Here is a 25406-nt window from a genome sequence, read left to right as displayed (position 1 = left end):
GGAAAGCTACAGGTATCATCGATATGAGCAAGTAAAATGTAAGTTGGGATTCTATCCAAAAAGTGATGGAAAGATCCTCGAATCACTCAAATTGGATATTAGTTAGGTAATGCCTCCCATGATTCTCAATCTGAGGAGCTATTGAAAAATTTAATCCACTGACTAGTATCATATGCTACAAGCTCTACAGGAATTATTTATGCACTTAGGAACAACTTAAGATGGCAAAGGACTAAGCCATTGTGGAGGTTGGAATTAAAGGATCAGGTAGTGTTTCTGGGGTTCTCCTTGGAAGATCAGAACTCAGACAATGGAAGATTCATTCCAAAGATAAATGCGTGGTTGGCAGATGATGTCACCAGATGGTTTTGTCTTCTGTAACCATCAGGTAATGTTCTCTGAGCTAACAGGTAGAAATGGAATCTACATTAGAAAAAAAAAAAAGAAAGAAAGAAAAAAAAGAAAAAATGAAGTGCAGGAAAGGAAGTAATGTAAAAGAAGAAGATTGAAAAAAATAAACTTTTTGTCTAAAGTAATTTTTTAGAAAAGACTTTAAGGAGAAGCTCACAGAAGTCCATAGATAAAGAAAATGATCAAATCTAGATAGAGAYTTAAAAAGTATGCAGGATATGTTGCACACTCACAGAGAAATTAACATGAGCAACATGCTGTTTAATGGTTCTTTACAAATCACAAATTTGGCAAAAGTAATTGGACGAAAACTTAGATATTTTTATAAATTAAAAAAAATAGTAGAATTATTAAGAATACAAGACTTGGGGTGATAGGGAATTTTAACAATCCAAACATTCARCATAATCATGTGAACATAAAATCAGAGCAGCAAAGGCATTGAATAAGATCTAACTATAACGGGATGTGTAGGGTAACAACAAATCACACTGTAAGTACTTCAACATTAAAAGTATGATTGCTATTCAGTGGAGAAGGATGACTACTGACAATGCTAATCATGCCAAATTGTTCAATCCTTCTTTTGCTTCAGTCTTCACTAAAAAGGTCAAGTGCAAGCATATAGTTATCGTATTTAATACTTATGAAAAAAAGGCAAGACTTCAGTGCTGAAAAGAGAAGACAAGTGGGAAAATTTTCAAATGACTTAGATGTTCAGATTGGTTGGCCTGATGAACTTCACCCTTGGGTACTTAGAAAGTTGACTGATAAAAGCTCAGTAGTTTTCTTTGTGAACTTGTGAAAAATAARTAATGTGCCTGAATCGATGCAGTCTGCCTTCAAAAAGGAACAAAGGAAGGAGGAATTAAATTATACATTCGTGTAATTTCAGTTTGTGCAGAAAAGACTGGAAAAATTTACGAAACTAATTGCTTGTAAGAATTTATAAATAAAAAAAAAAAGAATTTGTCAAGAACATGCTATATATAAGCAACCCAATTTCTGTTTCGAGAGTGGACAACAGAGTAAGCTTACTGATGGCACCACAAAAAGGTACATTGGTGGATAGGATTAGAAATCTTGATGAATTTTGACAAATTGGGGGTAGAGTTTTAAATAMCAAATTTATAGTTTGAGTGAGAACAGTAAGAACAAGGTAAAATTTCATAATAAGGGCAATCACAAGTTAAGCGGGAATGAACAATATTTTTTTTTTCCAAATCAAACACCATACTGATATAGAAAATGGAACATAGCCAGTTGCATAAAGTAGTGGTTAATATAATAAAACACAGACTAGATTGCTTGAGGAAAATAAGGAATAGCTTTGAACATCTTTAGGAAAAGATGAGACAAACATGTTAGGAATGACGCAGCATAGTATATATTTTCTGTTGGGAAAGGGATGGACTAGATGATCTTTAGTGCTTTCTTCTAGTGCTATGGTTATATGACCTACAGGGCACAAGCAGTGTTTATAATGCTGGAAAAGATCCAAGGGCATTTATGTTCTTGTAGTGAATTGGGTTGTCTGGAAATGTGCTATGCCTCATAATAGTATAAAGTGGAAAAAGTGTTCCAAATCTGTGGTTATGTACGGAGGGATCAGGTGTCGTCCATATCAAAAAGTCTAGGAAATTCTAAATAGGACATGAAAGGTTTTCAGTTGCTTGGTGTGGGCTAACCAAGCTCTCGCTCTGGAACCCTTCTGTGCCACAGCAAAACACTTCTCTAAAGTAGTCAGATAAAACAGAGGTGAATGCAGACATACAGTTGCCAAGAGAAGCAGAGAATATACTTGTTTACTGTGAGGCATAATCAAAGTATCAGGATTAGCAGGGAAACACAAACATATTCTTCATGCACATCCTAAAGGTACAGAGTTGCAGTTATAGAGGGATAGATGGGAAGTCCTACTGTTATGAAGAGAGCAGTACGGCACTCTCAGCACCTCTAGCCTATATTCACCCACCCCAAGTTTTGTTACTCAGCTGAAAAAATCATAATGAGACAAAAGGGCTACTTCATACTTCCCTGCGTCTCTTACAGTGTAGGCGAATCTGTAAAGGTCTTACTCTATTATTTCAACACTGGATTTTAAACAGATTCTGCATTTCCACTCTCAATTCCTTTCCTGTATCTCCCTGGTACAGGAGAGCAAGCATAGGCAGTAATTCAGATCTGATAACTTCTGTTTAGTTAAGCAGTATGTTTTTCAATATACTGAAAGTCACTTCTGGTCACTTGTAGCAGTCAGATACAAGCAAGAAAAAAAGATGTGCATGCTACAGCTACTGAACTCTAGCTGAGCTGTATATGAGGAAACAATAAAGTGATTTGGAACGGACTGCTAAGGATTAACTCAGCAAATGAGCTACAGTGTGACGCTGTGACAAAAGCAATCCTCAGATGTATTAAAAAATAGGAAAGAATATGTGTAAGGGTCATTTTATCTCTGTATGAAACAAGTTAGTTTCATACAGTTCTAAGCCTTGTATATTTAAAAATAAGTGGAAGGATGCAGAAAAAGCTACACAATTTATTCAATGACTGAAGAAAGCATGCTGTCGGCAAAGGCTTAAAGAGCTCCATCTGTTTCATTTAGAACAAACAAAACCAAAAAAGGGACTTGATTAGATTATATACAATGAGAAAATACTTGGCTAGTAACTGGCTTTTCCATTTTGTGGAGAAAAGATAATGAGATTCAATAGCTCGAAGTTGAAGACAAAAATTCAAATATAATATTTAACTTAAACTTTTAAATCTCTTGATGATTACTACCATAAAAATGGTAGTGACATTCTGGCTTCTCTTCATGTATTCAGATCAGGACTGAATACTTTTGGATTCAGTGTGTGCTTTAATCACAACTAAGTAATTAGGTTCAGTACAAGGTGGTTAATGGGCAACATTAACCTCCTTATGGTATACAGATATAATATAGGCTGTGCAACCAGTAATCTACAGGTTGTTAGAAGACTTCCAGAAAAAAATACACTCATCCTGTAGCTTCATGTGGATAGTCTTCTCTCCAGGGAAAAATTCAAGAGAGAACTTCAAACTAGACACAATTCTCTGGCAGCAGCAGCCCACTGCAAGAGAGCTGAGCCTTGAAGCATCTGCGTCACTGTGTGAAATGTGTATGTTCCACCCTCAGCCAGGACATGTGTGCTGGGGAGTCCCAGGAAGACTACCTGTCAGGCAGACAGCACTCCTTGCAGCAGACCTCCAGGGTAAGTGAAGTCCGGCTGTGGGGTGATGTCCCCATCACCACCATTGTAGCCCTGCAGCCTAGTATGTAGGGCATTGCCATTGCTCATATCCGGCCACAAGTTCTGCGTCAAGCTAACCACAGCGGCCTCGGGAGTTGTCTCAGTCTACTTCAAGTTTTGTTTTAGCTTGTTGATCTGTAACAACAATTGCCTAAAGGCCGGAGGAGAAAGAAATCCTCTACGTCAATATCACACACCTCCTGCAACAGAAGAGGAAGAGCCTCCATCCTTAGCTTCCCATTCTGTCAGAAGAAGAACTCAGGAAGCAGGTGAGTCACTGTAGCTCCTCATTCTTTCTCCTTGGGGAAGACTGGTGCCATCAGCCTTAGGACCTTTAGGACCAATTCATAGGAGCTTCGAGTACTAGCATCGCTGTAACTGGGCTGATAAAAGCTGGGTTTTTTTGATTATGCAGTTAAAACTTATGACTACACTAACAATAAATTTATATATGTTTTCGTCTTTTTCAGTCTTTACTGCTAAGGGCAGCTCATAAAGAATGCCAGAGCTGACAGAGAAAGTCTGGAGAAAGGAAGACTTTCTTTTGGTTGAGGAGGATAGGATTAGAGATCTTCTGGACAGGTTAGACATCCACAAATCCATGGGCCCAGATGAGATGCACCAACAAGTACGGAGGGAGCTGGTGGATATTGTTGCCAGGCCACTATCCTTCCTCTTTGAAAGGTCCTGGAGAACTGGAGAGGTGCCTGAGAACTGGAAGAAAGCCAGTGTCACTCCAGTCTTCAAGAAGGGCAAGAAGGAGGACCCAGACAACTATAGGCCAGTCAACCTCACCTCCATCCCTGGAAAGGGAATGGAACAGCTCATTCTGGATGTCATCTCCAGACATATAGAGGAAAAGAAGGTGATCAGGAGTAGCCAGCATGGACTGACCAAGGGGAAATCCTGCTTAACCAACCTGATAGCCTTCTGTGAGGGAGTGACTGTCTGGGTAGATGAGGGGAGAGCAGTGGACGTTGTGTACCTTGACTTCAGCAAGGCTTTTGACACTGTCTGCCATAACAGCCTCCTGGATAAGCTCAGGAAGTGTGGGTTAGATGAGTGGGCAGCGAGGTGGATTGAGAACTGTTTAAAAGGCAGAGCTCAGAGGGTCGTCATCAGTGGCGTGGAGTCTAGTTGGAGGCCTGCGGCTGGTGGTGTCTCCCAGGGCTCAGGACTGGGTCCCATCCTGTTCAATTTCTTCATCAATGACCTGGATGAGGGGACAGAGTGCCTCCTCAGCAAGTTCACTGATGATACCATGCTGGGAGGAATGGCTGATCCACCTGAGGGCTGTGCTGCCATTCAGAGAGACCTGGACAGGCTGGAGAGCTGGGCAGAGAGGAATCTCCTGAGGTTCAACAAGGGCAAGTGCAGAGTCCTGCACCTAGGGAGAAATAAGCCTGGGCACCAGTACAAGCTGAGGGGCTGACCTTCTGGAGAGCAGCTCTGCAAAGAAGGACCTGTGAGTGCTGGTAGATGACAAGATGACCATGAGCCAGCAACGTGCCCTTGTGGCCAAGAAAGCCAATGGTCTCCTGGGGTGCATTAGGAAGAGTGTTGCCAGCAGGTCGAGGGAGGCGATCCTGCCCCTCTACTCAGCCATGGGGAGACCTCATCTCGAGTCCTGTATCCAGTTCTGGGCTCCCCACTACAAGAGAGACATGGAGCTACTGGAGAGAGTCCAGCATTGGGCTACGAAGATGATCAGAGGTCTGGAGCACCTGCCCTATGAGGAACGGCTGCGAGAGCTGGGCGTGTTCAGCCTGGGGAAGAGAAGACTGAGAGGGGATCTTCTCAATGTGTACAAGTACCTGAAGGGAGGGTGTCAAGGGGACAGGGACAAACTCTTTTCAGTTGTCCCTTGTGTGACAGGACAAGAGKMAGTGGGCAGAAACTGAAGCACAGGAAGTTCTGCTGGAGCGTGAGGGGGAATTTCTTCCCTGTGAGAGTGACAGAGCCCTGGCCCAGGTTGCCCAGAGAGGTTGTGGAGTCTCCTTCTCTGGAGATCTTCAAGGCACGCCTGGATGCAACCCTGTCTACCATGCTGTAGGTGACCCTGCTGAGCAGGTAGGTTGGACTAGATGATCTCCAGAGGTCCCTTCCAACCTTACTGATTCTATGAAAAAGATTCTAATGGCATCATTACAGCTACCCATATTTCCTCAGAAGAAAAAATATGGCCTAGCTTGCGAGAATGGCTGCACCAACAGATCTAGCAATGCTTTTTAGCCTTACAATATAAGCAGTGGGACCTTGACTGAGCTGTGTTGAAAGAAGTAGAGAAATATGTGTTTCTACAGGCCTCCACATATGAATATGGCTAGGAGGTTGGATGTTCGCATAATAATTTGTATTTGCATAACCATGACTATCAGGTTTCAGGAAAGGAAGAATAGAAGAGGCAAAAATGAACTGATTTCACACTGAAACATACTCTTCCCTACCCCTCTCCCCCCTCCCCCCCAAAAAAAGAAAGAAAAACATCCTGACCAAAAAAAGGCTGAAATGTAAAGAAGAAAAAAAGTTAAATACTTGGATGTGTTCCTGAAGACAGCACCTAATATGACTACCAGTTAGCATAGTCGCTCTACAATTGATAGTATCACGTCTTTTCTGGTACAACACTGCCAAAGAGGCAGCAGAGAAATTGTTTCACTTGTAAAAAGCACAGCCCAGTGTATACTGGGAAACATCATTTAGTATCAGAACCTCTGGTACAATCTCACTGGTTTAGTTGGCATTGAAAAGACAGTATTGAATATCAGAGTTTGTCCAAGACAAAATTATTATTTTTTTCATAAGAGGAGCTGTTTGCTTGAATAAATCCAGAAGAAGCTGTTCTTTTGTAAGATGCCCCTGTCGTTTCCCAAATTCAGTTACAGAACACCTGTGAGGGATAGAAAATGTGCAGTGGGGCAGCTGGATTTTCTTATATCTTACTGATTGCTTGGGGCATAACTTAAAACTGATTCCTAACAGCGTAATTGCAGCAGTTATAATAAAAATCCTGATGCAATTCTCTCTTATTTTCAATACATTTATTTTACAGGCCAACTCAGAAGTAAAAATGGTCCTCACTGTACTGGCATGTTAATATTCACACTATGATGTCATCCAGGCTTCAGGTGTTTATAATATAAACAGAGAACAAATGCAAGAAGAGGACAAAAACAAGAGTTTATAGCAAAAGCATGAAGTTAAGGAAAGTTTTGATAATTTCCCGTAGTAACTCAGGAAGTTATAAGGATTTTCAACCATGTTTAACAGAGTCCTACACTTGTGCTTTAATCACAGAGATGATTGCTTTCCATTTTTGATTTGATAAGGGCCTCCCAGCAACCTACAACATTTTTTTTTCTATTGAAAAATAATCCTCTTCATTTTAAATGATTAAGTTCCTATTTATCTAAAATACATTAAATACACAGTATCTCCCAGAAAGATTTTCATGTGTGTTCTAAATACATTATACTATGCATGAAAATTGGCATCACTATTGAGAAAAATAATATCTAAAATAAAGGGGATAAACTGAAATATGAAAATAATCTCATAACACCTCCGGTAGAGTAATGATAAAGTAAATCCCATATAAATTAATTAAACTTTTGATTGAAGAATTAACATATCTTTTTTTCAGATGGTTCCAACTGTTACAATTCACTATGACTATAATTTTAACAATTCATGCTTAGTATTTGCAGATGAGAGATCAGAGAAATGTGTTATTTATTTTCCTATAAAAAAGAGACTTTGGTTAATTTCTAGCTGACTGGAAAAACATTTTTATTGAACAATAATTGATTTGTTTTTCTTTCATGCAATTCAACAGTTTTTTGCGTATTATTTTATCAAAATTTCTACTTAATGTAGTTTACAGCATGATGAAACTAGACTTTTCTGCACTCCACTAATCTTCTCTCCCACTCTGTGTTCTAGCCAGAATTCATCTCCAGGGAAGCAGGTATACTTAAGTATGATGATAAACTTTCTCTAATAACTGAGGAATATACATAGCCACATCTGAATAGATCCTATTTATTTTAATTAGTTTGTATAGGTGGTTATGGGAAGCCTGCTCCAGCCCATCAGCACTGTAGTGGTGCTGCAYGGGGAACACCAGCCTTGGGCCACCGGTGAGTCACAGCTGCTGGCCAGGAGCCAGCACAACTCTCCAGGCCCTGTTAAGTCTCCTGTTTCCAGATTTTAATGTGGTTTGAAAAACGCTAGCCCTCTAACCAGAGATCAGAAGCAGGTCTGTTATTTATATGAACTCAGTCCTTAGGGGACATAGAGAGAAGAATATAGGGTTTTTGGCTTGCTTCTGTAAGGGCCAGGAATGCAGAACAATAATCTCTCACATGAGGTACATGGAAGACTCAGTGTCTATGGCTGACTCGAAAGATGGTCAAGCACCAACATATTTCTGACATCAATTCTCTCTTTTGAATTACTGAGGACAGGACTGGAGATGGTTCACATGGAACTGAATATGAAGTGATGCAATGGTTTTAAACTGTGCAGTGGTTCTGATATTAAATAAGAACATCAAAAAAATGCATAAAATAGAGCAGCTGTAGTGGGCTCACTGAAAACGAACTTTAGAACACCTTGGAAAGCAAACATACTGGAAAAGATTTTTGAAAGCATCCAAAAAAAAAAGGGTATCGCCCTTTTCAGTTTGCCTCATGATGCAATGAGTTGTCTCATGATGGAGCTAGTGGACACTGTACATTCTTTAATCCTGGTTTACAAATGTTCAGTGTTGCAGGGACCACTTGTTCAGCTACAATAGCTTCTACGCATGCCCACAGCTCATAGTATGAGACATACCAGAGAAAAATATACTGGTTTTATCTTCAGGAAGCATATTAGRAAGACTAGAAAGTTTATTTATACTGCTGTGTAAAGCTTACGGACTTGTTTAAATCAACATATGACTGATGGTGTATTTTGAGAGTTGGTACATACTGTCTCATGCTAATCATGAATGAGAGACAGCCAAAGTCTAAAATGAGGATCATATTGCACATATTTCATAAAATATGACAAAGAATTGATATGACACATGGTCAAAGCGAGGAAGTCAGATTAAGCATCTCATGCATTTAAATTACAATAAAATTCAGTGCTAAATCCAGCTGTGACCTGATGGAAACATAACAATTACTCTTAACTGTTGTATGAYTGGTGGATATATGTGACGAGTAAAATAAACAATAATTTTCCTGAATTATAAATATTAGGGCTATTCAGAGCACAGTTAATAATGAAAATGGTCAATAGCTTACACCTCATAAAACTAGTTTCTCAATCTGTATCACCAGTAAATTCCACATCAACTTCACATTTGATTCAAGGTATCTTAAAGTAGTAAAGGAATAACAGTATTCAATATAAAAATTCCCTGGTTGCCATATCTTCAGTTTCTGGTCATGCTCAGAATTATCAGAATCCGGATGTGCTGAGCATCTAAGCCTTGCTAGGTTTGTGAATACGGACAGCCGCTACCAATCTTAATGGCCAGATGCTCATGAAATGCCTCTCATTGCCCAACCTGAACAAAACACGATGAGAGAAGGAGGTGGCAGCCCCGTCCAGTGGCTCTGCACACTATGGGATTATTATAGCGAGCAGGTGTATGTTGACTCCCACAGGAGGGCATTTGAGAGCAAGCTCTGACATAATACAGAGATGAAGACTTTTCCTTGTCTTCCTCAGGAACGGCTCCCTTTTGAGAAGCTTGCTGAGAGTAAACTCCCAAAGCTCCCAGAGCTGAGGCACTGCTGATTTTAACAACAAAGGCTTTCYGTGGCAGCAGAAGCTGCAAGCAAGCTCCCCGCTCCTCCCAGGATGCTCGGGTTGTCCTTGAGTTCTTGCTGGCTTGCTGACTTTCTCATGCCGTGAGAGCTGCCCTGGCGTCCAGGCCTGCCCGTACTGCCTGGTGGTGCCTGTTCCCACGCACGGCTGCTGCAGCAGCGCTGCAGCTCCCCGGGAAGGAAGGGGCCCCTGCAGCTCGTGGGGCTCCCCTCCGCTGCCTGCAGCAGCCGGGGTGGCTCAGACAGGCAGCTTCCTCCTTCCCACCGAGCACAGCCTTTTTAACACAGCACACGCTGGATATGCACAAATGCACCAAGGAGTCATCGCATCCATCGYTGTGCTAGTGACGGCAAGACAAGCAAGCATCTAGGACTAATACAATTTTTGAAGCAGTTTGGATGCTGAACTTAATTTAGAAATGAACAGACTGCATCTGAAAATTAATGAAAGGAAAAAAAAAAAAAAGAAAGACCATCTCTACATACTGATAAGACTTTTCCAAATTTCACGCTGATGAAGTCTCATGGGAGAACTTGGAGACATGGTCCACAGGGCGTTACCAGATTAGCTGAGGAGCTTTCTAACTCGTGCTAACTGCTGTAGCCCAGTAAATGCGGCCCCGTGCCGGGTCCCTGGGGGCGGCGGTGTTTCCCCCCCCCCCCCCCCCCCCGGCAGCCGCCGCCGGGCAAACAATAGCGCTTTGTGTGCGCGGGGCGGGGCCGCTGCCCCCCTGCCGCGGGCAGCCCCGGGCACCGAGCAGCCGGCGCGGGGCGGGGGGCTCAAATATTTAGTATTGSGTGTCAAGAGACTTTTTTTTCTTGAGAGGATGAAGCAGCTGTTGGAAGGCCTGGAGAAAGTGGGCTCAATGTCCACAGCGGTTGTGCATATATTATGTAAAAAGCATGAACACAGAAGAAAGTATGCAATGTAATCCAGAAGACCCTTATTCCCATTCCCAGTTTGGCCATTTTTTATCTGATCAAGTCTATCACTGCGCTGGCTGATTTGTTTTCTTGTGGGAACTCTCCAATCTCAGAAAAGAAAAGCCAGCATGAAGTAAGAGCAATGTGAAATTGTGAAAATTCCCTCACACAGAGGGAAGAAAAAAGCAGAAAATTGAGCTTTTAATAATGTATTATTATCTATGAGCACTTCTAGGACTTCCATGTGGGCCTCGAGGTATCCATTAAAATCTGCCCATAAGTCAGTGGTATTCCATTTTATTGTTAATAAAGCCTGACTCCTTTTTGTCTTGGAATGGTGTATCTGAATTCAATGATTTCAAGGAACAGATATATTATTGGCAAAATAATTGCACTAGTATGAGTCTAGGATAAAGTGTTCCTCCTAAGGAGAACATACCCTGATCTAGACTGGGAAGACCTGCACTTCAGTTTATACTTACAGGTTCTGTAATGTGGATCCCATCATATCCCAAAGTAGGATAGCTGAACTTCCAAAGGAACAGTTTTTCCTGCAGTCCTTAATTAAAACTGTTTTTGGGGACCCACTATAGATTTTTCTATTTTGACCCATGTAATATAGCAATAAGAGTTTTTTAAAGTTCATTTTTTTAAAAGTTTATTWAAAATGTCCCTGTTAATATGAACAAATACTTTGTGATCACCTCCATTATTTTCATGATTAACACAAACAAGGCATACAATATTTAAACTCATGACAGCAAAGCCAGTTATCAAAGAAAAAAGTAAAAGGAGAATCTGATCTTATAGAAAATAGAGCACATCTCAGTTTTGTAATAGTGGATAATATTAGAATATGTTGGCAAGAATCAAGCAAAATCACAGACATCTGTGGGAATTGTAACTATTACCACTTTCACAGATTCTAAATTTTTGTGTATTATCTTACATTCATAGAATCAGCAAGGTTGGAAGGGCCCTCTGGAGATCATCTAGTCCAACCCCCCTGCTCAACAGAGTCATCTGAGCATGTTAGACATTACTTAAGTCCCATCTGCTTATTTCTAACCATTGACAAAACACATACGAACTGCTCCAAAACCAGCTCTCACTGGTGTTACTATCAGTCTGAAATGCTTTGTTTTCTTCTAACTTACCTTTGTCTCCTAGTCTTTCACTACTCTACCYACTTCTTCTGCACCTTCCATTCCTCCACATAGATCTCTTTTGTATTTTCTTCCTGCTTCATTGGTCACTATTGATTTTGAGCTCTCTGTACATACCTGTTTGGGTTCTTACATGRTGCCCACTAACCTTGTATGATTTCTGAGACTGCCCAGCAAATGGTGAAAGATTAAGAATTTCTGCGGCTGCTGCTTGTCTTTGTGTGACCTCTCACGACTAATGCTATTCCATTTGCTGCTGTGGAACAGCAACTGAAAGTCAGCATGTTCCAGTCCCTGATATCACAGCATGCTGCTTAAGATGACATATTTTTTGAGACACTTTTATTGATTTCCCCATGAACCCATTAGCTSCTTCTGGCATAGAGTACTGTCATGAAGATTTGCTCCTGATGCAAGAGCAATTTTCTTAAACCTGTTAGCCACACAAATAATTGCACAATTTACAGGCTATTTATCATAAGGATGTGCTGGCATCTTCTTGGTGGAGAACTAAAAGTGTCCTGTTGCTAAAATTATATTCTCATTTCTATTTGAATAACAAAAAAAAAAGTGGTTGTGAGATGATCCCCTGAAGAAAAAACACCAATTGCAGCCATCATTACTTATCTAGGAAATTTTTGAAATGATATTTTTCAGAAACTAAATATTTTTCTGAATATTTTTTCTACGCAAAATATATTTTTTTGTTTTCTAGGAATTAACCAAACAGAATATATACTACTTTTAGCTTCCATCATGTGAGTAAGGAAATTAAAGCAGATTAGCAATAGCACAGAACACTGAAATGAACTGAATTTATTTTTATCAACACTAAAACACCAAGCAAAATGCTATCAAGAAGTGTATTTGCTTTAATTTCAGAAAAGGAAATAAAATTTTAACTGTTTAGTGTCTTATTCAGATTTTTTTTTTTTTTAATCTTACCAGTGAATCCTGGAGGACAAACACAACTGTAGTCTGAAACCAGGTCTAAACAAGTTGAATTGTTTTTACAGAAGCCATAAACGCACTCATCAAAGTTGATTTCACAGTTCATCCCTTCAAATCCTTGGTTGAAAGAAAAAAAAAAAAGAGAGTTCTACATTATTCAACTACACCTATACCTTCCTTTCTATTGCATGGGGTTGGGTCTTTTTTTCTAAATAATAAATTGTTATCAATTTACTCTCATAAGAAAATTATCTTGAAGTCTTATCTTTCTAAAAACTTTTTTTGGTCTATCAATAAAAAAGTACATCTGGCCATCAAATATATTTTTAAAGGAGCTAATAATTGAAAGAACAAATTTAGGATTCAGTATTTGTGTCAAACAAGTTGAGCCTTTTGTTCAGCAGAGATTATGCATCTATGTATCTAAGAATCTATGCGTCTTGTGCCACCGTACACATTTTGAGAACATTACAGAAGAACAGAAGTTGTGCTTGGATTTATTTGTCTGATTCTAGTTCTAAAAATAAACTCTCGAATAGTTACATCTCTACTTTTTCTCTATTTGTTTCTCTCGTAATAGTGATTTTTAGCAGACTAAGAAGTACAAAAGAATTCTTATCCTTGAGCTTGCTGAAGAATGTCCACTGTAGTATCTGACATTTTATGCTCTTGTAAATGTATTCTAATTCCTGGTCACGCTACAAAATGACTGTCATTAGCGCTGTCACAGGCCATGGCTGCGGGAACACCATGACTAATGTTAAGCTATCAGCACCCTCAGTGCAAGGCATATTCTGATAATTTCTCAAACTGACCATGGAACCAATTTCCACTGATCCCCAAGTCATAAAACTTGGGAATTACCCTGAATTCATTAATAATGTATATAGCAATAGTTCTCATTTGCAATCAGAGTTTAATCAGACCTGTGTCTCACAAGTAGCAAGTAAACTACAGAATTATCAATGTGGAAGCCAAGATTTATTTTTCTCACTCAAATCATACAAATCAGTCAAGCAGAGTAAACAGCAGAATGATCTTTTCCAAGTTTAATTTTCAACTGCCTTCCAAAACCTGTTTTGGCTTTTAATTTAAACTAACTAATGATGGAGGCTGTACTTACGAGATTTATTTATAGCAATTTCCTCTTTAATGAGTTTCTGAAGATATCATAGTCATTAGAATGCATGTATTGATATATAAAATATTATAAGCTATGAAATCAATACACCATCAGTCCATATGCACAAAATAGTATTAAGATTAAAAACAAGGAAGTATAGAAAAGTTTAAAATGAAGAAACAAAGAACAGATTATAAACCACAATCTTGACTCTTCTTTTTTTGCTAAAAATAGTTGAAAGAATCATAAAAAATATTCAGAAGGAACCCATTCATGGAAGTATCTCAGAAAGACACTGTAAGTTTAAATCATTTTAAACACTTCAGCTTTTCCTTGAACCACTTGTTCCTTGAGACCAAGGAAAACRAAGTGCTTTCTTCACTCATTCAGGCATTGTTAAAATCATGAATATTTTGTCAACTAAAAGTAGCACTTACAAACATATCTGTCTCCATTCTTTATGAGAGTGTTTGTTTTATTGGGTGCCTTGATGGACAAAGATGCAAATGAGACTTCAGAAAGAGTAATTTATTTTCTTAGAAAAGAAATTTTAACAATGGTTTTGAAGACTGTCAAGAAGATGTTTTGCAGACTGCAGGCAATTTTGCAAATTGTCACAAATAATAAAAATAAATTATTTTGAACAACTTACCTTCAGGGCAAAAACAAACATAGCTGTTGACATCATTCTGACAGACAGCACCGTTCAAGCAGGAAGCTGAATCACATTCATTCATTTCTATTTCACAGTACTGGCCTAAAAAACCTACAAAGAAAACAAGATAATCTTTGGTTTTCTTTATATTTATGCATGCTATTAACATGAAGCTTTTTTCCCAAACGCTCTTTTATAATTAAAATCAAGAGATAGTAGAATAGAGAGACTCCACTAAACATGGATACTAGAAGTCAGAATTCTTGTATTTTATTAATGGAAAATTAAATTTCACATATTTTTTATTCAATATTAAAAATACATAACTTTATTCCTGGAATAATAGCAATAGCGCCATTTTCAATAGTGTTGGAAAAGTTCATTGGTACTAGAAATRCAATCAGTTTACTTGGCCTCAAGAACATGCTGCAATTTGACACCCAGAAACTGGGAAAACATTCATTCTGCTTATATCAGACTCTCTCTAATTTTTTTTTGATACTTTTTGTGAAGTTTGCTCTGTTAATATAAGAGACAGTTCATCAGTTATATCTGTTCCATTGTCTGGTGCTCTCAGCTGTGGAGAGGAGGAGTTAAAAAAATGCAGAGTCTGCATGAGGCATAACAAATGTGTGCAATACAACACCTCAGATCTCCACCATATGTAAATTAAAGCTTATGTAAAATACATGAGGATGCAGTATGTTGTTAAAAGAAGGAAAATAGATGTCATTAAACAAAAATCCAAAGACAAACCTACAAAAAGACTGGGCAACTTGATTTTCTTAGTTTTTAGGTGTATTTTGACATATAACTTTGTTTTGTGTTCAATCCAAATACTGCTACTAATCTTTGCACAACAGTTAGCACGCTCCATTGAAGAGTGCCACTCATTAAAGTTGCTACTCCTGTTTAAGGCATTATTTTTAAAGCATTACATGTATAATGGGTAGAACTAGATTAGTAATCTAGTAATCTATATATCATTAGTTATCTAACTATATATACATATAGATATATAATTTTTAGATTGAATTCTGCAGTTAATTTTTAACACATAGTTGATAAAAACTTAGTGACTACAAGTAAACTGTTTCATAATTTGATGACAAGAAGAAAATAAATCATGTCTTCATTATTACTGAAATTTAAAAAATAATAATAATTTCCATGTATAAAATGAAAGTGTTCCTATCCAAATGCTTTCCTTCTTTCCATCCATTTATTTTCTTTCCACATACCTTAAAGTAATTATTTGAATGGAGAAAATCTATTCTTTTTATGTTGGGTTCTCAGGACTTGAATTGTGAAAAATGTATAATGAAGGCATGCCCCACACCTCTAAACAGACATATATTTACGAAAAGCAAAAATTGACCAATTTAAGTATTTTCTATAAAAACATTTTAAAACTAGCAAATAAAACTAAATCAATAAATTAAAACAATTCTATATGATTGGTAAGACAAATAATTAAATTTAATTTAAATTATTTGTCTTTCCTTCCTATTTTGATGTCAGTTTTTAATGTCTCTAGAACCTTATTTCATTTAGAAAACAAACTCAAAAGTCTTCAGAATCATGAAATGTTGGTCTATGATGTATTTATGAATACCAGAAGATTTAATTTGTATTGAGTTGTTGTTGATAGTTGTGTCAGCAAAATAACAACAAATGCAGATAAATAATGAAGTGTCCCAGTATGATCAATGTGTGAGTTCTTTTCTCTCTTTCTTGCAGAATTTATTTATGAATTCTAATATAAGATTGGGATCTGACACAAGGTACACAGCACAACCCGCACAGAATACAAGTGAAGGCAGATATAAGATATGCTTTCAAAGAACTGAGTTTTCAGCCTTGTCTTACACTGAATACACACAAACTTTTTTTTACCATGCAGTTACTACTATTTAGATTATCATAATTTTCATTGCATTAAATTAGAGATCTCCAGAACTGTAGTGCTAAGTATCATATAGAATCATAGAATCAGTAAGGTTGGAAGGGACCTCTGGAGATCATCTAGTCCAGCCCCCATATATTTCCCCTGATTCTAATAACTGTCAAATAGCATGTACATAATCTGTCTAGAATAATTTATATGTTCATGGCAGGGCCCAAAGCGTGTAGATTAATAATTAGGTAAACTGTAATTCCTATGTTACTTTCACAGATGGTAAAGTTTACAAGCCTAGTTAGCTGTACTGATATATTTCGAAATATCGCTTGTTACTTTTTGACAGGATAAATTATTAAATATTAAAAATGATCTTTGTTCTCCAGGGAATAGATTTTTGGTTAAGAGCATAAGATGATGTAAATTCACTGTTATATTTTCCAATTTAGAGTGACGAGCAGTGCTGTTCTGGTTGGAGTGTTGTTATGGTTGAATCAGGGAACTCCCACTGTCCCTTTCAGGTTATTTTTTTTTTGTCATTCTGTTGCCCTGTGAACTAGTCTCAGTAGCCTAGGACATCCTCTGTAGGCCTAAGTTCCAATGAGCTCTATTTTCCCACCATTTTAGTATTCGATAACAGACTTCATTCTACAAAAAGAGGAAGTATCATAACATTATTATAGAGCATTCAAATCCTGAACTAAATTTGTCGAAGTTAGTTTTCACTTTACTAATCAAGTTTGCTCATTAATGTTAGGTGTATTCATACCCATCTTTACTGCATTTGACTTTATACAATATCATATTTTTTATGTAGCCTTTAAGCCCATATTTAGGATCAAAAATAAACTAAGATCTAAAATATCTAGTTATAACTGTGCTCCCAGGAAGAGGTACAACGTGGGAGCAAGCTTAAGGTTGTGTTGACCCCTCATGCAGGCTCAAATACATATCYGTGTTCCATTCATTTCAGTTGAATGTAGACAAGCTTTCTCACACACAGCCCACTCTAAATGCCTTGTTTCCATATCAATATCAATCACTATGGCTACCTTTTCCGAAGAGTGAAAACATTTACAGCAAGACAGTATGTGATATGGACTACCAAGCTACAGGGGCTACCAATGTAGATGCTTGCAGCAGGGACCACGAAAAATATGCAATGTTCCAGCATGAGTAGTGCTCTTTTTCACTTAGAGAGGCCTGTGATTGTAAAAAACAAAACTCTACCTGTGGCAGCATCTACACAACCCCAAACTGAATACAAGATACATCTGCTCCTATCCTAGMCTCTCTCTTTGACTGTCAGGGTCCAGAAGAACACCACTGGATCCTTAACCTACCTTTGATAGACTTAAAGTCTCCCTTAGCAGTACTGTTGCCGCAACACAGATTCAAAATAGATGAGAAGCGAGGGTAGTTTTGAGTATGAAGGCCAGGCAAGCCTGACAGTCTCTGCATCATCTTGGATTCAAGCCCTTGGTGAGCAATAGAAACCCCCTCAAACAGAAAATCTGACTGGCAGATGTRTCTCTCCCACAGAAGGTAGTCTCCACAACTAACACTTAACATGTAACACCTGGCAGCATCTGCACTAACTTTTTCTTTAAAATGTCTAGTTACGAAGAGGACAGCAAGTTGAAGCAAGTGTGGTCGTTTGGCAGTTCTGTTGTGCTTTAACTGCAGCAGATCTCTGTGCCTCTGCGCCCACTGAAAATCATCGCGTRGGTACAGTGTGCTTGCTGTCCATATGTGTTCTGGCGCTGGGCTTGTCACCACTGCCCATGCTTATTTCAATAAGAAAATAACTCAGAAATATTTTATCAAAGTGATCCTGGATAAAGTTTTGCTGGRGACAAGGTCCACAGTGCCTATACAACAGTAGCCTCTGTCTCCACTATTCCCACAGGTTTTCTTTAAAWTATGCTTTTCTTACCTTAGTAAACCTTTCTGTCTTATTCTCAGGGAAGTGGAAAACAACTGATTTCTCTCTTTTTGCAGCTTTTTACATATCTTGACTTTTTTAAATATCATGACTGATGTTTCCCATCAGTCTTCTGTCTGTAGCTTGAGAAAAAAAAGAAATAAGCATTTCCTTCTGCATTTCTTCATAGGTCTCACTCATTAGCTCTCTGATGGGTCAGGCTCCTGTCTTTTCTATTTCTGTACTCATGTATAATACAGCGTCTCAACTCAGGTCATGATATACAGTCTGTACTTATATATTACACTTCTCAGAACAGTATTTGTTATTTTTTTGCAACTATGTGATGGTTGTGTATCATGTCCAGCCCAAATCATCCTACGGCTCCCAAATGCCTCCCTGCAGAACTGCGATCTACATAGTTTCAGACTTTTAATTATTCAGTTTATTCCTGCATATGTATAGTCTTTGCATTTTTTTCTATTTTTAGAAGATTGATGTAATCCTTCACGAAATTATATAGATCATAAAAGAAAAAAGAGAGAATTAAAAATTCTCTGTAACTGCTTGAAAGAGCCCCAAAAATGCTGACATTCTCTTGCGAAGTGTTTTTTCTCTAATTGTATGGCATTGCTGACTGATGCTGTTTCGAGATCTTCCAAAACACAGATCATTTTTTTGCTGAACGGAGGCTTTGCGAGTCGTTGTCTAATTTATGATTGCGTGGCTGATTATTTCGAAGTGTTGTATTTTCAACATTCCGTACTGACCTACTTTTGATTTTAGCCACTTCTCTCATTTTTCATAAMAACTTTGTATTTTTCCAGGAATAGAGCTTTGAAAAGCACAAAGTTAAACCCATTTAACACTGCTAAAATTGGGAATTGTATATGATGCTGTTAAAATGTTTGATGATCTAATTGCCAAGACACATGTCATATTAACACTTGACCATTGTGGGGGAAAGAACAATGAGAGAAAGTCAAAATAACCACATATCCCAATTCATTCATAGTCGSAAGTGATTTTATATGTAAGCACTGATATTAGGAAGTGAGCCTTTTTCAAAGCACTTCTAACAGTGATCATTACCTGTAAACAAACACAGCAGTCACTACATGACCAGTATGTCCAGTTTCCACAAAGCTGAAGAGTCCAYGGCTTCTTAGGACGACAGGCCATGAACAGGCCTGTTAATATCAACAGTAGCAACTCTGAAATTGTATATATTTTGTTTCCTGAAGATCCTGTTTTTTTCAACATTATGTAGCTACAGAAGAGCTTGTGTATGCTCCCAGCTGGCATAATTCTGAGCTACGTTCTATTCAAAAAGTCTGATTATGTATTTGAGCTAACTTTAAGCTTATTAGGCCTGATACAGATGGCACAGGGCATAGCTAGAGCAGCTCTCTCCTCTTTACGGGACTGCTGTTTATATGGAGTGCCTAAACAAGTGGTGCAACCCATGGCGAGCTCTATGCTGCAATAAGAGTTCACAGTTCACCTGGTTTAAAGCTATCCTGATCTCACGGTCACTCTTACTTCCAAGGCTAGTCCTACCCAACCTGACTCTCTTAGAAGTACGTACGAGGCAACTCGCCTAGGCTGGTTTGTTGCTAAGATCATGTCAGAAGAAAGTGGAAATTAGTAAGTAAGACAGAAGAATGAGATTAACTCATGCTGAAAGAGACATTTTGAGACATTCAGACATTCAGAATCTTACAAACTAGTATATTTAACAGCTCTGTACTTAAATATAACTCTTCCACAGGATATCCAAATGCAGAATTGCATATTCGTTTATTCCTTACTATCTTTTCATCAGAATGGTACTTTGGGATTGTTTTTACAGCCAGTGTGTAAATAAAAACCCTCATGTAAGCTGACAGCTGATAGCATTTTCATCTGTGCAATGACTGGAACATGCTCAAGTACTCATCCTATATAGTKTATATTCTGTATACTAAGAACACTGCCTGGAAAAAATAATGAAAAAAAAAAAAAATCTGCGATTAGAATCGACTCACAGGACACTAGGAGGATTTTGCAGTTTCAAATTTGCAATGGAAACATAATACAAAGAATTAAGATTTGCATCTATTTTATATGACCTAATTTGCAAATGAGTGAAGATATCTGAACTTGTTCTTAATAGATTAAACACAAATACGCATTTATCAATGTATTGTGAAGTTAAACATTATGAAAATGAAAAACTCAGGGGCAAAACTAATTACTATAAATCCTTAATTAGTAAATCCTAACACACTACATATAGAGGAATTATCACATGTTTAGCTGTTTTTCAATTAATACAGGATTATTTATTTAATTTATTGTAAACTGGGAGTTTTAAAGAACATATCAGACTCCTAGAAAAAATTTTGGTTGTTTATCTTTCACAAGACTCATCAAAATTTCCTAATTTAAAAGTCCAGAACAGTAAAATTGGAGTAAAATGCAGTAAAATGGTGACATGCCAAAATTTAATATTAGAAATTTTGCTACAACATCGTTGACACTGCAGAAAATGCAAAGCTTTGAAACCAAAGTCTTTCTCAGAGTAACAATGAGAAAAATGTGTCCATCGTAAGCAGCAAATAGGTAACTTCAATGTTTTGTTATCTGTATCTGACTGCTTTGCAGTTGCACAACGATTCAGGAGGTGTTCAATCAAGATAACTCCCATCAGCTTCAGGTGGTAGGATAAATGTTCAAAAAGTTAGATTGTTAAAGACACATAGGAGTCTTCTATTCACTCCTTCTATACTGCTTTCCGATAAGGTGTTTCAAAAATATCTTCTCGTGCGACTAGTAGAAAAACGAGATCTAATACCTGATTTCTCAAGTTCTTCTTTCTCTAAGATGTGTTATATTATATTTATTGATATATAGAAAAAAACATTACTTCTCTGCCAAGCTTATGTTTAGTATCTCCTTGTGCATTTTCTATGAAGTTTGGCTTATGAAGTTTGGTCATTTTTCAGGTGGTAAGCTTGAAATGAGGAGAAATAAAGATTTTCCCATTAATTCTCTCAAACTGGAATATTATGAACTTTTAACTACGAACTATTTTTGCAGCAACTTCTTGCTGCTTTGCTGTCCTGCTAAGAAGAAGTTAAGAATTTCTTGATGTCATGGAGCAAAGAGGAGAGATGGGAGACAGAACTGTAACAAATAAATTATGATAATTTCTTCTGCAGTAGCAGCAATTGTCTTTTATCCTGTATCCAACAAAGAGAGGTCCCCCAAATAAAAGAAAATAAATATATGTCTAATTATTGGAAGTACTCGATAAAATAACTAACAAAAAAGGAAAAGGATTGATTTTTACATTATTTTTATACCTTGTGGCATTATTTCTCAGAAAAAGAAAGAAGAATAGAGATAAACTTTTTCAAACTAACAAGAGACCCCCACAAATCACAGGGGGAAAAAAGTCTCACTTTCTCAGAAACCCTATTTTAGAAAGGAATTTTGTTAAACTGTAATTGACAATTTTCATTCCTGCCAAGGTATTCTGTACCATCCTTTTCATACAGCTCATAAAAGTCAGCAGAGCCAGCTTACCACCAAAGATAAGGCAGCTAAGATCTCTTGTAAGACTTCTATTAAGAAAGGTAGGAGAGAAGATAGTCTCCTTCCCTCAGAATGGAGAAAATACCAAAGAAAAATGAAAATTTGAAAATACCAGTCAGAGAAGCAAAATGAGATTTTCTTAGAAATGCAATATAAAGATTGACATGTCTGGAATATCATCCTGGTATAAGCAGACAATGGTTTGGAATTAATAAGGACATTGGGCAGACACTAACAAAATTAACAGCAAAAGAAGTCACTATGGTATTTATTTTATTTACAGAATGTTGCTTTCAAATTTCCAAGAATTTAGAGAACCACAGGAGAAATAAAACTCAAATATAGAACAAAGTTGAAACAATTTCCTAAAGAAAATAAAGTATGTTCACATCCTATGTACATGTTGTTCTATATTGAAACAAGGTTGAGGTCATGGCAGTAGCTATACATAACAAAATAATAAAAATAGGAACCTGCAGTTAGGAGTGAAATAGAAAATATATTCAGACTTTGCTCAGAGGGGAGGAAGATACAGGAGAAGAAGGGAAAAGAGCTTGACAGTATAGTTAATTAGGAAAAGAAAATTTACCGAGATGTGAAATAGAAATCCCATAATTTTATAATAAATGTCCATACAAACTCACATTAGACAAATATTCAATAAGAGAAAAAAAAAACAGAAAAAAACATATATCCTGCATCATCAAAGAAACAAAATCGGTAAAGTAGAAGACCTATTTTACCTCTAATTTTTAAGCTACAGAGAATATAAACTGAAGTGAGTCTGCTCATGTTTTTAATTTCTCAGGAGATAGAATTATACTGCATTAGGAATGTCTGTTTTTAATAATATTCCTGGGCTGACTGGAGCCGACAATCTTCAGCCCATCTCAGTCTGAAGATGCAGTTCACCTACTGATTGAATGTGCAGTCTTAAATTTTTGGATGCGTACTTTTTCAAACCTGTGAAGAATATTAGGATGAAGAAAATTATTTGTGACACAAGAATAATTCTGTTCAAACCATAGGTCTTCCTCATTTAGATCTCTCTCATTTACATCTCTTATGTTTTAATTCACCAGTTTAACACCTCTCTTTGTTTTGTTCAGTTCTCAGATACCACTTGGGGATGAATCCTCACCTATTAACAGGCATTAGTCCTAAGTGACCAAGCTAAAACAGTAAACATGTGCTGCTTTAATTTTTAACTCTGACTAAATAACATAGTTATACTGATCACATCAACTCTGAAGAGTTAAAAGTCCCTTTCCCCACTCTATTAATTACATTYTAAGGCCTTGCCTTGCATGAAGAAAAAGCATGCCAAATCAAAGAAAAAAAATCTTCATTAGTAATCTTAATTTGGGCACTGGTTTACCTAGAGAATACCAGRTGTTGGGAGAGCAAAGATGAAGAGGGATGGATGTTAGTCATCGCCATCTCTAGAAACACCAGCTGGTGCTGCACGTGGTCCTGCAGCCTCCCAGATTATCCCCCCAGATTATTTGCATTTCTCTCAGTTAATCTTCGCATTGCTACACTCTTGAAGTAAACAAAAGTATACAGCATAGGTTAACAGCTTATGAATTCACTACCTTATGGGTATTAGAGGATGTGAGAGATTTACTATGTATAACTCACGGTACTTCAGTGATATACAGAATCATCAGATAACTCACTTTGCTAAAAATGACCCACATAAAAAATAAGATTGATTCTGTCCTTACTTATGCCACTGTAAATCAGAGCAACTCTGCTGAAATTCAATGCAGTTTCCTAATACTGCTGTAAAACTGGTGGATGTGGTATTAAACCAAACCCTATGTTTCTTCAGACAGCACAGTATTTCTAAGCCAAACACACTTCCAAAAAATCAAGGGTTTAGCAATATTTTCTTTCTTATAAGGTTTTAAAACCGTCCTGCTGTCCTTGGAACTTACAAAAAATAATAAGAGCACTGGGATTTTAAAGAAGTTTGTTAAATAGCTAATTTTCTCATCTCAGCATATATCTAATACCGAAAAAAAAAATTAAATACAAGAAAACTTATTTTAAGTCAGATATCTCAGTAGTAGCATATTGTATTTTTCAGGGARAACAGTCCCCCAAAATTTATATTACTTTTTTCCTTTCCCTACACGTCTGCACTTCCTGACCACTGTCTCACAAGCTTGAATCCCATTTTCCCCAAAGTAGAGTAGATAACTGCATAGTCTGTTACTGTCTTTTCTTGCATCAGGAATGCAATTTTGCCTTAACATCAAGTGACAAAGATTCAAACATCCTTCTCCTGAGCATCACAAAACCCCATCTTTCTAAGGCAAGGGATCTGAGAGTTTGACCAACTCATAGAGCAGAAAATGGTTGATCTTTTCAGGAGAAGATTAGGAGGCAAAGAGAAAATGGGCCAGGTGAGAAAATTGTGTTGAGTGCTCCTTTTATTTCAAGCAATACGTCTTCCCTTGCTTCCCCTCCAGCAAGAAGGAGCTAGTTATAAGGTGGGAGAATCCAGGAAAATCAGGAAAATGCTCCCACTCACCTGCCTGTTGCCTTTTAGTCCCTAGTCTTTCAGCACTGTACCTGTGCTACCGGCCAGCAGTGACACACCAAATTGTCAAGGAAATTTGAGGAAAGAACAGAGTTAAAAGAGATGACTATCATGAAATGTTGAGGGAGAATAGGAGTAAGAACAAATTCTTTCATGTGAACAGTCCCTTGTCCTATTTACTTTCTCCCACACCTGGTYCTTCCGGTTGTCTATCACAGTTAGCCTCCTTATTAGCTTCTACTCTACTTTGTCTTACTGCYACTTTTAAATCACCTGTTCCGTGGCTTTTTCTCTGCAACAAACCTCCCTTTCAATGCTTCTTTAAATGTAGCTAATARTGTGGTTAATAAATAACTGAAGTCTGTGATAATAATGGCTTTCCTCAATAGCCTGTCTTGTAGTGAAGAATGAATAGATGGAAATAATTTTGCAGGAATACATCACGATGTAAAAATTCAGCTTGCTTTCAGGTGGAAATGCTATATATCTGAAATAGTTATATGGATTATGCTAGATTTTGTGATTAAGGACTAGTCTCCACACACATGAAGCAGCCCTGGGCACACTGCCAGGCAGGGAARCCCTGATAACCCAGGCAGAGGAGACAGGAGCCCAAACCAGACTCCAAGTCTTCTCCCAGGGGAGCATCAGCCCCGGGCTGGGGCACCATCACTGTGAGTCAAGGCAGGGGCTGAGGGGGTCACTGCTTTGGGCTATGGGACTCACTATGGGATGCAGGGGGAAAGGATTGGGGGATTGCACAAGGCTTATTCTGGAATGTTTAGGGGAGGAACCAAAGGTGAGAAAAAGGAGCAACCAAGSTGGTTTGGGGAAGAACAGACATACGAAGATGGAGGGACAAGATGATAAAAAGAGCTGATCATGTGGAACTGGGACTGGTCAGGATGCCCATCCGGCCCTGACCTGCAACTGATAACGCAGTCTGTCCTGTCTTCTTATTAAAGTCCACTTCTGTTTTCCTTGATGAGGAGCTCTCTATTCCGTGTGCATGTGYGTGTCTGGATGTCTAAGTCCCAGCAACTGGAAGGGAATCACAGGTCACAAGGTCTGGCTGTCTGGGGTGCAGCAACAGCCGAGACCAGAGAGTGCACAGGGTGTATGTGT

At 37.9% G+C, this 25406-nt stretch overlaps 1 protein-coding gene across 1 annotated transcript in view; it reads right to left on the bottom strand.

Annotated features, from left to right (window-relative positions):
- The window catches only part of LOC146595489 (uncharacterized), a gene marked incomplete at its 3' end in the record, with an annotated part of 408834 nt that overhangs the window by 167130 nt on the left and 216298 nt on the right, over positions 1 to 25406 (bottom strand). The window contains exons 13-14 of the mRNA XM_085305610.1: positions 14328 to 14441; positions 12547 to 12669 (exon numbers count right to left, since the gene is read on the bottom strand). Of these exons, the coding sequence (XP_085161736.1) occupies positions 12547 to 12669; positions 14328 to 14441 (237 nt within the window). The remainder of the gene's footprint in view (positions 1 to 12546; positions 12670 to 14327; positions 14442 to 25406) is intronic.

Source organism: Rhea americana, unplaced genomic scaffold (genome assembly GCF_003343005.1).
Source record: "Rhea americana isolate MKP2758 unplaced genomic scaffold, rheAme1 scaffold_224, whole genome shotgun sequence".
Lineage (NCBI taxonomy): Eukaryota > Metazoa > Chordata > Aves > Rheiformes > Rheidae > Rhea > Rhea americana.
This window is presented reverse-complemented; position numbering and strand designations above follow the sequence as displayed.